The 12607-nt window shown below is 47.0% G+C and overlaps 1 protein-coding gene across 3 annotated transcripts in view; it reads right to left on the bottom strand.

Moving 5' to 3' along the window:
* The window catches only part of SOCS7 (suppressor of cytokine signaling 7), a 34106-nt gene extending 22345 nt beyond the window's left edge, over positions 1-11761 (bottom strand). Inside the window, exons 1-4 of one of the 3 annotated variants that reach the window (XM_027516612.1) lie at positions 10661-11760; positions 3294-3358; positions 619-723; positions 38-139 (exon numbers count right to left, since the gene is read on the bottom strand). In XM_027516612.1, coding sequence (XP_027372413.1) covers positions 38-139; positions 619-723; positions 3294-3358; positions 10661-11628 — 1240 coding nt within the window. In that variant the 5' untranslated portion in view covers positions 11629-11760. Of the gene's footprint in view, positions 1-37; positions 140-618; positions 724-3293; positions 3359-10660 lie in introns of all 3 variants that reach the window. The other 2 variants (XM_027516613.1, XM_027516614.1) reach the window with 2 other exon arrangements.
* Between the last annotated feature and the right edge of the window lie 846 nt (positions 11762-12607).

Below are 12607 nucleotides of genomic sequence, written 5' to 3'. Positions count from 1 at the left end.
CCCACTCTTGCAAGTCTTGCCTCTAAGCTAAGCTAACCTGGGGCATGGGGTGGAGGAGGCGGAGGTAAGGGGAAAGACTGCAGGGAAGACCCCATCGGAGCCACAAGGACAGATGTAGGCAGCGTCCCACTGATATCATCTAGAAGAGAGAACAAAAGCAAGAGGTTCAGAAATACGGGCACAGAATGAGCACAGGGAAGGCAGAGGAGAGGGAAGAGGATCATCAGGCTGCCCTCAGGGGCAAAATGGCCTGAGCTTCACCCTGTCTTTTTTGCACAGAGGGCCACAATCATCTTAATCTGGTTTCCTTTGCTTGAAAGTAGGAAAGTAAGGATATCCCCAAAGCTGCCCACTGGCAGTAGATTCAGAACAAGATAAATACTCTTTATAAATAAATAAAGATTGAAATAATATATGGACAGTAGATGTTACAGCATGCAGGTAAGAGACCCACTTAACCACTTTGGAAATGAGAGGGGTGCTGAGAATGGGACAAGAAATATAATAACTGGGTCATCATTAGAAACCCAGGAGTCTGTTTGGTTCCTGGCAAAGAACAACAGGTCAACAGAGCTCACCCTCCCACAGGGCAAGAAGGAAGAGGGGAGGAAACTATACCTAGGAGGCTGAGGCTTCTTCTTGGAGGAGGAGGGGGAGTTGGAGGGTGTGGAGAGGTCAGGCCCCGCTGAGAGATGTCCACGTCCACAAGAGACACTGTTTCACCTGAGGGATTCACGGAGCAAGCGTGTTACAGCAGCACCTGGCCCAAAGCCACGGCCAGGAAGCAAAGGGAGGCAGAGAGCAAGCAAGGGACGCCAGAGGTCCATGGCTCTCAGAAAGTTCAAAATCTAATGCTCCCACGGCTGGAATCCCCCTAGTCCAGACACCTGAGAAGTCAATTTTAAATTCCATTATTCCTTTACTCTGTTACAGATCAAGGATCTTTAAGACAAAATCATGGGATTGACAGTGGAAAAGCCAACTAATGCTGGCTCTGCCACTGAGGATACAACCTTGAACAAGAAGTCTTCTTTATTCAAATGGAACCCACATCATTTATTTTTACAGATTTGTGTATCAACTTTTGCCTCGGGGAGCAAGGCTAGCAACTTTTTACAAGCCCAAATGGACACGGACAGCAAGCACTATTAAAATATAAGAACTGTTAAGCTGAATCCAGATAAAGGTCCCAATGTTAGCCCCAACTTCTTCCTAAATGGGGTTTTCCACATAGAGATTTTCCAGAATAGTCACTCCTAAGAGGCCCAACCATGTCAGATATCAACTAATTCCTAACACTTGAGGCTACAAAGGCTGAGAAGTACATTTACAACCCTGATAATTACTTCCTTCCACAGTCAGGCAAAAGTCAGGTAAGCTTAGAGGAAGCTTCTCAGTAGGAACTGGGGCAGAGGGAGGTACACATGGTTTGTCTTACTTTTCAGCATGTTATGCAGTTCTGTTCTCTACCACATTCACTCCTTCTTGCCACCCAGCACAGCTACCCTCTCTCCTCATGAATCACCAGAGAATGAAGGCTATTTTATCAACCTTCTGTTGAAGGTCGCAAAGAGTCAGTTTGTTTTGGTAGATCTTATCCACAAGTCAGAATTTGGGATTTCTCTAATTTGGCCCTTAGGGTGTTATTTCCAACACCTTTTTCTTTTGTAGGAAGCTGAATTAGCCCCTAGCTAGAATCTTAATGTTTCCCAGTTAAGAAAATGAGGTAACAAATATCTCTAAAAGACCAGAAACTGGACATTCAGAATCTAATACAGTTTGTGGTGTTTTTTTTTTTTTTTTTCCTCCAACAAAGGTCTTGAACACTAAGATAAGCAGAAAAGCTCTTCCAAAAGTCATCAGTGGAACTTCTAGGAATTCATCACACAGCTTAATTACTGAGGGCCTAGCTGCCCAGGGCTTCCCCTGTGGCTCAGCTGGTAAAGAATCTGCCTGCAATGTGGGACACTTGGGTTCCATCCCTGGGTAGGGAAGATCCCCTGGAGAAAGGAAAGGTTACCCACTCCAGTATTCTGGCCTAAAGAATTCCATGGACAGTCCATGAGGTCTCAAAGAGTCAGACAGGAATGAGCGACTTTTACTTTCACTTTAGCTGCCCAGAGCAATGCAATGAGCCCAGGTTTCCGGAAGGGTCAGAGAGGTCTAGCTTGTAGGTAGTATAGCACTTAAAGGAAATAATTCAAGACAGCTAAGGTTCTTTGGAATAAGAACATGGGACCTGAAACTACAAATGTGGGTTTCATTACTTTAAAAGGGAAACAACTACTAACTAGAAAGACATTCTGCTACAGGGTAAGATCCTTTAATTCCTTGCTTGGGCTAAGAACAGAGGTCCTCCTTCTCCACCGGTGCCTATTACAGGCACCAAACTCACCTGTTCTGACAGTTCACAGCAGTCTACTCAGTAATGGGGGTTCCACTAGACTGTTGAACATTTTCCTGAAAATGTCCAGTCCCAGATCATAATTCTTGTAATCATCTTTTTCAAGGGACACAATATCCAACAGAGTTTGAAACTAGGATTCAGGTTAAAGGACTCTCAGCCACACCCAGTGAGGAGCACTCAGTTTCTGAAACTTGAGGCTGTGTGCTCCAGATGTCCTTTTCTACAGCTCATTCAAGCAGAAACTCCACACCTGACTCACAGAACAAAAGGTTTCCCTCTCAGAAAAAGCTCCCCTTCAAAGAAGAAGGTGAAAGGATATTTGACCACTTTCTTACTTTAGCAACTGTGTTCCCTGCTGCATGAGGAGAGACTTAAATTAGATCCAATAAGAACTCTTAACAGCTGCAAGAACTGTTAGCTCCCAAAATGGGTAAGACAAGAGTTCATGTGATTCCCCTTTGCCCAAAGTCTTTAAAAATAGACCAGATCATCGTGGATCATGTTTATTAGATAATCCATGAACTCCCTTTGGAAGCAGGCACAGGAACTATATGACTTCCAGAGTCCTTTATGTGCTATGAGCCTATAAATTTGTATTTCCTACTTTTAATTTATACGTGATGACCCTGAACTAAAGCCTGCATAACTGCCAGGGCCACCTAATTACCAGCAAGCAGTCTCTACCTCAAACTATAAAGCATCCAAAGTTAAGAACGCATTCCACAACTTAAAAATAGCGTCACCCCAAACCCAGCAGGCAGGGAATGAAGAAAATAACTGCAGACATGCCTGCAGCTCCCTCTGCGATGCATCTGCAAGTGTTTCCTGACACGTCTCAGAACAGTCCTGCTTTTAGACGTTACAGAAGAAGAAACAGATCACCTACCTGTGAACAGCGGGCTGAAGGAGACTGGAGAAAAGGCACTTTGAGTTCTTGTCAACCTGGGTTTCCTGAGGGGCGAGAAAGCACACAGAGAATGAGGCGGAGAATGCACACACATGCATTTAAATCACTGCAGCGCTCAATCCCAGATGCACTGAAAAATAAAGCAAACCCGAGTCACTGTCAACCACGCTTTTGTAATAAAGACTAAAGTTTAAAGAGGGAAAAATAATTAAGGCGATTCCTTAGATAGATTTGGCTACAGAATTCACCAGCCTACAAAGCAATAAGAAATCTCTTTGGAGCTTTCCACACCCATCACCTTAAAAGAGTAAAACATCTTGAGTGGTAATTAGTAAGTCCATTTCTAGAGGAAGGAATTCAGATGCAGAGTTGATTCTCACAGGAAAGCCAAGACAAAGGCTCTTAATCTGAACAGGTGCCACTTGAGAGCACCAGCTTTCCCTCTGGGCCTGCTCTTAGGAGCAGGAGATCCCAAAGTGAACCAGGCAGGATTTTTGGATTTGAGAATAGAACTACAGGATATACATGCAATCTTCAACCAGTAAGGCCTCTGATTTCTGCAAAATGCCCCCAAGCCATGGGTCAAAGCCAACAGCCAACAAGGGAGCCTCTTCAAGTTAAGATGCTCTGCCTGGCACCCAAAGAAGGTGGCCTCTTCTTTTTTGAGCTGCCAGTCATAGACCCCCCACCACCCCATGCCTGTTCTTGATGCTGCTCCCAAACCAGCTGGAAAACCCAGATCTCTGAAGACACACCAAAGGTAACTTCACATTGCACCAATTTCAACTGGCTTTGGGTGAGAAATGAAATGAAAGGAATCCAAAAGACTGATAAAAGTCTTTCTGATAGAAATGTGCTAATCACCTCAGGATGACTGAACTGACTATAAGAGAAAGAAGTGGAGGTGATGAAAATATGCTGTATCTTGATTGTGGAAGAGGTTATGATTTTGACATCTGTCAAAATTAACAGAACTAAGCAATTAAAAAAAGGTGACTTTTAGGTGGTATATAAATCGTATCTCAATAAATAAGCCTTTAAAAAAAAAATCCACCACCAAATTAAATGCCTGACTCTACACCTTAGAGCTGGCTCACTTTCCAAAATTACTCTCACCCAAAGGTTTAAATAAAACTTCAACTGCACCAAGAGATGGGGAAAAGCAAAGAAAATCCAAAATGAAATCCTACTTTGAATTATTTGACTTTGGATGATCTTTATGCATTTATGTTTTAACGCAGATGTCTGTGCTTCTCAGAACTCACTTCAAACAGAATTTCAAAACCATACTGTGAAGACCTTACTCAGAAATAGCTGAGATGCTGGATTCCTGACCCATCTCACACTCCCTCTGTAGCCGCCTCCATGCTGAGACTTGAGAAGTCTAATGACGGTGCCGACTGTGAACGCCCCGCCCACAGCACACACAGGAGAGGTGGCTGCATCAAAAAAAGACAGGCGCACACACAGTCCCTCTATTTATAAAAGTTGCTTGTGGCAGTCTGCAGCTTAGTCCCAACACTCCAGAGGTCTGGGATGGAAAACGAATTCCACTGGACATTAACTTTAAGACTAAAGAGTGTCCAAGCTGATTTCTATTCGGTAACTTGCAGATACAACATTAAACTCAGCAAGCAGAAACCTGAAGCACTGGCCTCTCAGAGGGTTCACACCTCAGCCATTTGGCTGGTTGCCTCTTTTCAAAGGAAGCTGCAATGCTTTGCCATCTGCCCATGCTGAGGACGAAGCTCCTCGGTGCCAAGCGCTGAAGAACAGCAGCACCCAATGCACACATCCTGCCGAGGCCTCCTCACTCCAGCTCTTCTCCCCATCCCCGACATTTTGAAGAAGAAAATCATAGTTTCTAGGATCTAGAAAAAGAAATATATATGACTCTAAACCCAGGCAGAGCCATTTGAGCATCTCAGAATGGTTTTTTTCGGACAAATAAGGAAGCTTAGAGAGGTAGAAGGTCTAAGAGGCTGAAAGGCCAGTAACAAATATAAGTGCTTCCTTCTCTCTTTGGGGAGATATTGTCTAACTAAAAATCCAAAGCAGTTTCCCTCTCAAGGATCCTGAGAGCATTCTAATGGCAGTCATTCATGGAAAGACCAATCTAGACAACTATAAAAAACAAAGCAAGGGAATGATTAACATAAAATTGAGGACGGTGGTCACACGGGGGAGGGGGGAGTTGTAATCAGGAAGCCACACTCAGGGGTCTTCAAACTGATAACATGTTATTTGTTAAGCTTAGTGATGGTTACCTAATATACATTTCATTATTATTATAGTATATACATTTTATAAATTTCTTTTTGTGTATCTGAAACATTTAAAATGATAATCATTCTAAGCTAGATATGCTGTTTTTTGGAAAGCAACAAGAATGATATGGCTCCAGGTAAAATTTTTAACTAACCCTTCTATACGACATTCCATATTATTCTCCTCCTCCCCAAATCACCTTGACAAGCATTAGGGTACAAAGTTAAGCCACTGTAACTCTGCCAGTGGACTACTTGCATCTTAGCAGCAGAAAGACCCGAAGGATGATGTCGGGTAGGACTGGTGGGCTATGCCTCAGGTGGCAAGCAGAAGACCTTAGGTCTTCTCTGCGGCTAGCTGTGCTTTGTGTCAGCTATGCACTGCTTATGCTGCGGGTAACAAAGACATAGGATGTCTCTGTCCACTTCCACTCTGCAAATTACTAATTAAATGGCAACAGATCTGTGGGATAAAAGGAGTTAAAAACATTAGACTAGACAGGTTGACAACACACTGATATAACTACTGGCCATTTTTCAAATTCCTTGAAACCTAAAATACAAACAATGACATAGTAATGCTCTTTCTCTCTTGTCCATAAATCCCCTCTACAGTGTCCTAAGACTTACACATGTCCTTTGCTAACTTTTAATGTAGGATCCAAGTATCAGGTTTTGCAGCCACAATTTACCTCTGCCCCTGTTAAAGCACACAGTGCCAAGTCCGCCAGCCTGTGCCATTTCCAACACATCACAAGCCAGTGTCTGTTCATGTGCTACAGGCACAAAAACCATGTGCTCGTTTTTAGTTCCAATACACAGACATCTGTGCAACAAGGTCAGATCCAAAACTCCACCATAAACCAACTAAAGAACCTATGGAGGGAACTTCCAGGGAAAAGCCCAGAGGGGTAGCCCAAGGTCTAAAACCTTAGAAATGATGTCAGTGGGCAAAATGTAAAGGAGTAAAAGACACAAGACTCAAAGGGACAGAGATTTCTAAAGCCAGGTTGCTCATTCCAAAACAGAGCTGCCAACCACAACCACTTCATGGAAAAATAGTTGAAAAGATCAACAGAATATGGACCCAAAACCTAAACACAAAGGCAGACCCTCTTCACCACACCATAAAATCATTTTTCTCTCAGTATGTCATGCTCTTTCTCAAAAAGACTCTCTTAGACCTGAAGACCCAAGAAAACAGAGAAAAGGGTTTCTCGGGTCTGCCAGGTCTATCCAAGACAGCAGGGCCCCAAACTGATGCCAAGGCAGCCTTTCTTTCCAAAACTGTATCTTTTTTCCCAAACAAACAGATAGGAAACCACTACAAAACTGTTCTCCATTTTTCCACCTCACAACTATGCAGACTGCCAGCAATAGCCTCAATCGTTAAGTAGGATAAAAAAAAAAAAAACCAAAAAACCCTTGAGAAATGAACAAGGTACCCATTTCCAACCAAATGTGTATTATGGAATGCTTCAAAAAAAGTCGGGTTGAATGCTATTTCTCACCAAATACAAAGGAAGACAATCAGCTAAACATATGTGAACCAGACAAGGGAACTTAACTGGTTTTCCTGAAATAGCAATCCTATATAACACCGAAGCCCACAGGCATCAAGCCCAGCTCTCTGAATTTCAACATATGTGTCTTACACAGCCTAGCCCAGTTCTCCAGAACAGAAACCTGATTAGCTGGTGAGCCCATGTATTCCTTCACTTCAAGAGTTCTCTAGGTGAACTCATACTAGACCTCAGGACCTAAGACTCAGTGTATCCAGGAAGGTCAACTTAGCAGACTCCAAAGCATGTGAAAGGAACTAAAGTCTTGTTTAATGTTAAAATATGAGGGACTTCCCTGGTGGTCCAGTGGCTAAGACTGCAGGTAGCCTGGGTTCAATCCCTGGTCAAGGAACTAGATTCTTGTGTCCCGCAACTAAAGATAGCAGCCAAATAAATAAATATATATATTTTTTAATATGGAAACTGTTAAGTCTTGTAAAATGATCATGGGGGACTTCCCTTGTGGTTCAGTAAGACTCTGTGCTTCCACCGCAGGGGGTGCAGGTTAGTTTCTCTGGTCAAGGAACTAAGATCCTGCATGCCATGCAGCGCTGCCAAAAAAACCCAAAATTTAAAATAACTGTACGAGGGCTTCCCTGGTGGTCCAACGGTTGGGAGGCGGCCTGCCACTGCAGGGAACACAGGTTCAATCCCTGCTCTGAGAAGATCCCATATACCCTGAGGCGAATACTGACTCAGTGCTCCAGAGTCCACAAGCCACAACTACTGAAGCCTAGAGGCTGTGCTCCGGAACAAGAGAGGCCACTGCAATGAGAAGCCTGTGCACTGCAACGAAGACTGGCCCCCACTCACTGAAACTAGAGAAGGCTCGTGCACAGCAATGGAGACACAGCACAGCCAAAAAAAAAGACTGTTGGAGATACTTTCTCGTGACAGCTGTGGGAAAGGCAAATACTGAGAAGAGCAAAGAGAATCATGCCTAGAGGTTACTGCAAAATCCCCAAATTATACAGCAAAGACTGCAGAGACTCATAATTAACTCCAACCAACAATAAGAAGCCAGGGATACACCTTCTGGCAAAGGGCTGACATTTCTCATGGCTTCCTGGTCCTACCAATCGAAACAAGAGAACAAGCTAAAAATCCAAACTTATCCTTCCTCCCAACAGGGCAGACTTACTGAGGTGTAGAGCCACAGAAATCACAACTACCCTGGCCAGACTTATCAAGTTTCTCACAGCTGCAAGACTGCCAGCAAGACTGGCACATAGTAAGCTATGGAAAAGCTAACGAGAAAATCTAACAGTAAATCCTAAGCATTTTTTAAAACTTCACCAGTTCTATTTTACTACCTCTCCTCCAAAGGCAAAAAATATCCCATCTTAATTTCTCTTGTCTTCACTCTATTCCTATAAGGTCAGGAACAAGACAGGAATCACTCCCATTTTACAGATTAAAAAAGGAGGGAAGCATGAAGAAAACAAAATCGGGCTGCATCTCACAGGTGATGTTGGAGTCCTACATGGAATCCAGATGTTCACATTCTCTGTACAACATGTGCCTCCTAACAGCAGTAAACCAAACGTTCATACATGAATACCTAGCTCTTCTCCAATTCATCAGAAAAAGTTCTTGGACCAAGAAATGTAATTCTCCAGTGCCCTGAACTAAGCTTCTTTGCAGAGCTACAGACCAATTTGCTCTGCAGGAGAAATCGGTATTGTGCTTAGCGTGAGGGTTGGTGACAGAGCAGCCAATGACCATTAAATTCTGCTTCCAAAGGCAAAAAACCGTATAATGTTATATACCTTTTCCTGTTCCTAATCTATTAGATGTTGCAGCTAATTTCACGCCACACCTCATATTTGGTGTCTCTGGAATCTTAGACCAAGTCCTGGTCAATATGGAACAAAGGCAGGACAAACCACAAGAAAATTAGCAATCTATCCTAGGTCATTACCCACAGCTTCAATCCTGCCCTGCCCCCAGCAAATGAAAATTTCATCTACACCGCTAAGTGGAGCATCGAATGAAGAGCCTACCAGAAAAAAGCTGCTTCAGCAGCCACATGCTTTTTCAGACCTGAGCTCCCAGCGTGAGTTTATTGGGAGGCAAATGGTGAAACATACATTTACCTGAAGGGACAACACGCCTCAACTTACTGGTTTCTTCAGGGAGTTTAGGTTTTTTCTGATCCCAAGATGAGACCCTGGCAAGCTGTTCAGAAAAGGCAACAAAATCAAACTGACCAGGAATCTCCTGGAGGTCCAGTGATTAGGACTCCACACTTCCACTGCAGGGAACACAAGTTCCATCCCCCCAGGCCATGCGGCCAACAAGAATAACAAAAAAGTGATCCCATACTTTCCTCTTGGAGTAAAAGTTCCTTTGAAAGGAGAAGTCCATGGATGAGTGATTTTCAGTCCAGATCATATGAGGGAGTTTTTTTTTAATTCAAATCTTGGGGCCGTCTGATCTTTTCCCAAAGCTCCCCACGTGATTCTGGTGCACAGTAAAATTCTCAATTTGTCTACCTGTTTTTCAGCCTTGGGTTGTGGCTACTGGTGAATCTTATGAGCTGCACCAAAACCAATTCCAAACGTTCTAAGAACCCATTCAGCAGTGCAAACCACAATGGCAGGTACCACAAGAGAAAATCTAACACTGGATGTCAGAGAGCTGTCTGCACTTCAGAAATGCAGAAAAAAAATCTATGTCTAAGTTTGGAATTTTCATCAACTGGGGTAGAATTCATGTACAGGTGGCCCAGTGGTATAGAATCTGCCTGCCAATGCAGGACATGCAAAAGATGCAGTTTCGACCCCTGGGTGGGGAAGATCCCCTGGAGCAGGAAATGGCAACCCATGCCAGTATTCTTGCCTGGAGAATTCCATGAACAGAGGAGCCTTGTGGGTCGCAGAGTCAGACAGGACTGAGTATGCATGCACATCATACTTAGAATTCTCATACAGGTTTGAGAACAAGGCTATTTTCTATTCTCACAGTGGTTAGCACACAGGCTTGAGATATCAAGTATGTCTAAGTAACCAATCAAGAAAACATTAAAATTTTGACTAGAGATGCCCAGATGACTGCTGGCCTACAACTACACAAGTCTGTCACATCATTTGCATGCATGAGTGTGAAGGGGGGTGCTGGTACACAGAAAGAATAAGCAAGGTGGTCAAACTCAAACTTTCTGCCCCAAAGGCCACACCTTTCCAGCAAGCTTCCTGCCAGGGGTAATGGTAGACACAAACCTTGAAAAAACTTTAAAAGCTGGGCCGGGGTGGGGTGGTTTCAAATCATCGCCCAGAGAGATGCTAACCAGCTGAGAAGTGGGGGTGGGGGTGGGGGGGGGGTAGTGAAGGCTGCTCCCACAAACAACTCTGACCTTTTGGAAGATATTACCACCTTTAGCCCCAAGTCTCTGCCTCCTGATGAAGGCCACACGTTAAGAACCGTCAGGATCTTTTTTTAGCAGTAGAATAAAAGGGAAATGAAAAGAGAAAAGGAAGTTTGTCAGCCAACCCTAATGCCCCCGAGCCGGTCTCACCTCCCCGCGTCCAGCTCCCGGCCCGCAGAGCCGCCCATGTCTGTCAGGCTCGCAGCTGAAGCAGCCAGCTCTCCAGAAGGCCTCTTGCCGGCCCCATCCCCACCGCCAGAGCCACCGTTGCAGCTCTTCGTGCGGAAGAGGCGACTGAGGCGGATTTTGAGGGAGCCCTTCCGAGAAAGGCCGGCGAGTGGCCGGAGGGGCCCAGGAGGCGGCGGCGGCGGGGGAGGCTGCTGCGGCTGCTCCCCTCGACTCAAGCGCCCGGGAGGGACCAAGTCCTGCATCGGGAAGGGCACCGGGGGTAATTCAGGGCCGGGGGTCTGCAGTAGAAGCCGGCCGCCCCCTCCTCCTCCGCGGCCCGGGCTGCTGAGCTCCTCTTCCGAGCAGCTGTTAGTCTCCAGGCTCTCTGCCTCCGACTCCAAGCCCTCCAGGACCAGCAGCGCGTCGCTCGTTTCCGTGGGGTCCTCCCCGGCCTGCGGGGCGGCAGCAGGCGGCTGGGGCTGCGGAGGGGGCGGCTGCGGGGGACACGGGCACGGGCAGCAACCCCCGCCGACCGTCTTGACCCCCGGCCCAGCCGGCTGCCCGAGCCCCAGAGCGGCCAACTGCGCCTCTAGTCCAGCCGCCGGGCCCCAGGTCCGCTCGAGCGCCAACCCCGGCGGCAGGGCCTTGGGGTCCAGGGCACAGCGGTGCCGGGGACAGAGCAGTTCCGAGGGTCCCGGCTCCTGGGCCGCCTCCGCGTCCTCCTCCTCCGGCGGCCGACCCACGTTGCGGAACACCATCAGCTGAGGCGGCCTGGAGCCCCGCGGGCCGGGCCGCGCGAGGAAGGGTGGCGGCGCGGGGCCATGGCCCGGGGGCGGCGGCGGCGGGCCTGGCTCGGGGGCCGCCTCTCCATAGCCGAGCAGGCGGCTCAGGACGCGGTACGAAGCGGCCGCCGCCGCCGCCTCGCCATCCCGGAGCTCGGCCCCCTGCATCGGGGAGAGGGAGGGCGGGCGGCTGGGAGCCGGGCTGGGGTGGGGACTAGGCCGGGCCCCGCCGGAGCCCCGCCCGCCGCGGCCCCCGGAGCGACAGCGCTAACGGCCGCCGCGGCCTCTGCCTCATAGAGGGGGCGGGGGGCGCGCGGAGCCCAGCGCGAGCCCAGGCCGCGCGTCGCCGCCACCGAGCACCACCCCCAGATGGCGTCACTTCCGGGAGATGGTGGTCACGCCCCCTCCCCCAGGGCTTGCTCGCCCTGGCCTCTTCAGAGAGTGACGTTGCGCGAAGCCTGGGCCGCTATTGGTCGTGAGCTGCTTCTCGCCTGGCCTTTAGTCCTCAACCCGACTCTAGTTTTTCACTTCCCGGGCGCTCTGGGCGAAACCACCCCTTCGGGTGAGGGTAAGGTGGGATGGCCCTGGAAAGCCTGGTATCGTCCTGGGAGAGAGCCGCTGGCCTTGGGAGGACAATACCTCTGGCTCTGGTCCTACCTATGCAGCTTGCGACGTGTGACCGTGGCCGAGTCATTTGTTCATTGACTGTATCCCCGCCTTGGCATCCAATGAATATTTATAGAATGACACGTGAGGAATATGTTCTAGAGCCAGGGCTGTGCTGATAAATGTTGAACAGCCGACTGTTGGGAGAAAAGGGGAATGTATGCATATATATGTACATAAATTTATCATAAATTGTACTGATGTAAAGGATATGTAACAGAATTTACAAATAATAATGCACACTTGCAAATTCTTTATAACCAATTTATTCTCACAGAATACTTTCATTGGCTTTTGCCAAACTCCTATATGGGTAGCCAAACTGGTTTCTATTGAGGCGGGGAATGTAATTGCGACATGGTTATTGGTTGATGTCCTCTGTCAGTGTAAGAAAAAAATGAATAAACAAAGACGTCTTAACTGTCAAATATGGGAGCAGCTTCCTTGCTGATCAGAAAACAGTTTTTAAATAACTGAAAGG

This window comes from Bos indicus x Bos taurus, chromosome 19 (genome assembly GCF_003369695.1).
Source record: "Bos indicus x Bos taurus breed Angus x Brahman F1 hybrid chromosome 19, Bos_hybrid_MaternalHap_v2.0, whole genome shotgun sequence".
Taxonomy (NCBI): Eukaryota; Metazoa; Chordata; class Mammalia; order Artiodactyla; family Bovidae; genus Bos; species Bos indicus x Bos taurus.
The sequence above is the reverse complement of the archived record's forward strand: the minus strand, read 5'-3'. Positions and strand labels throughout refer to the sequence as shown.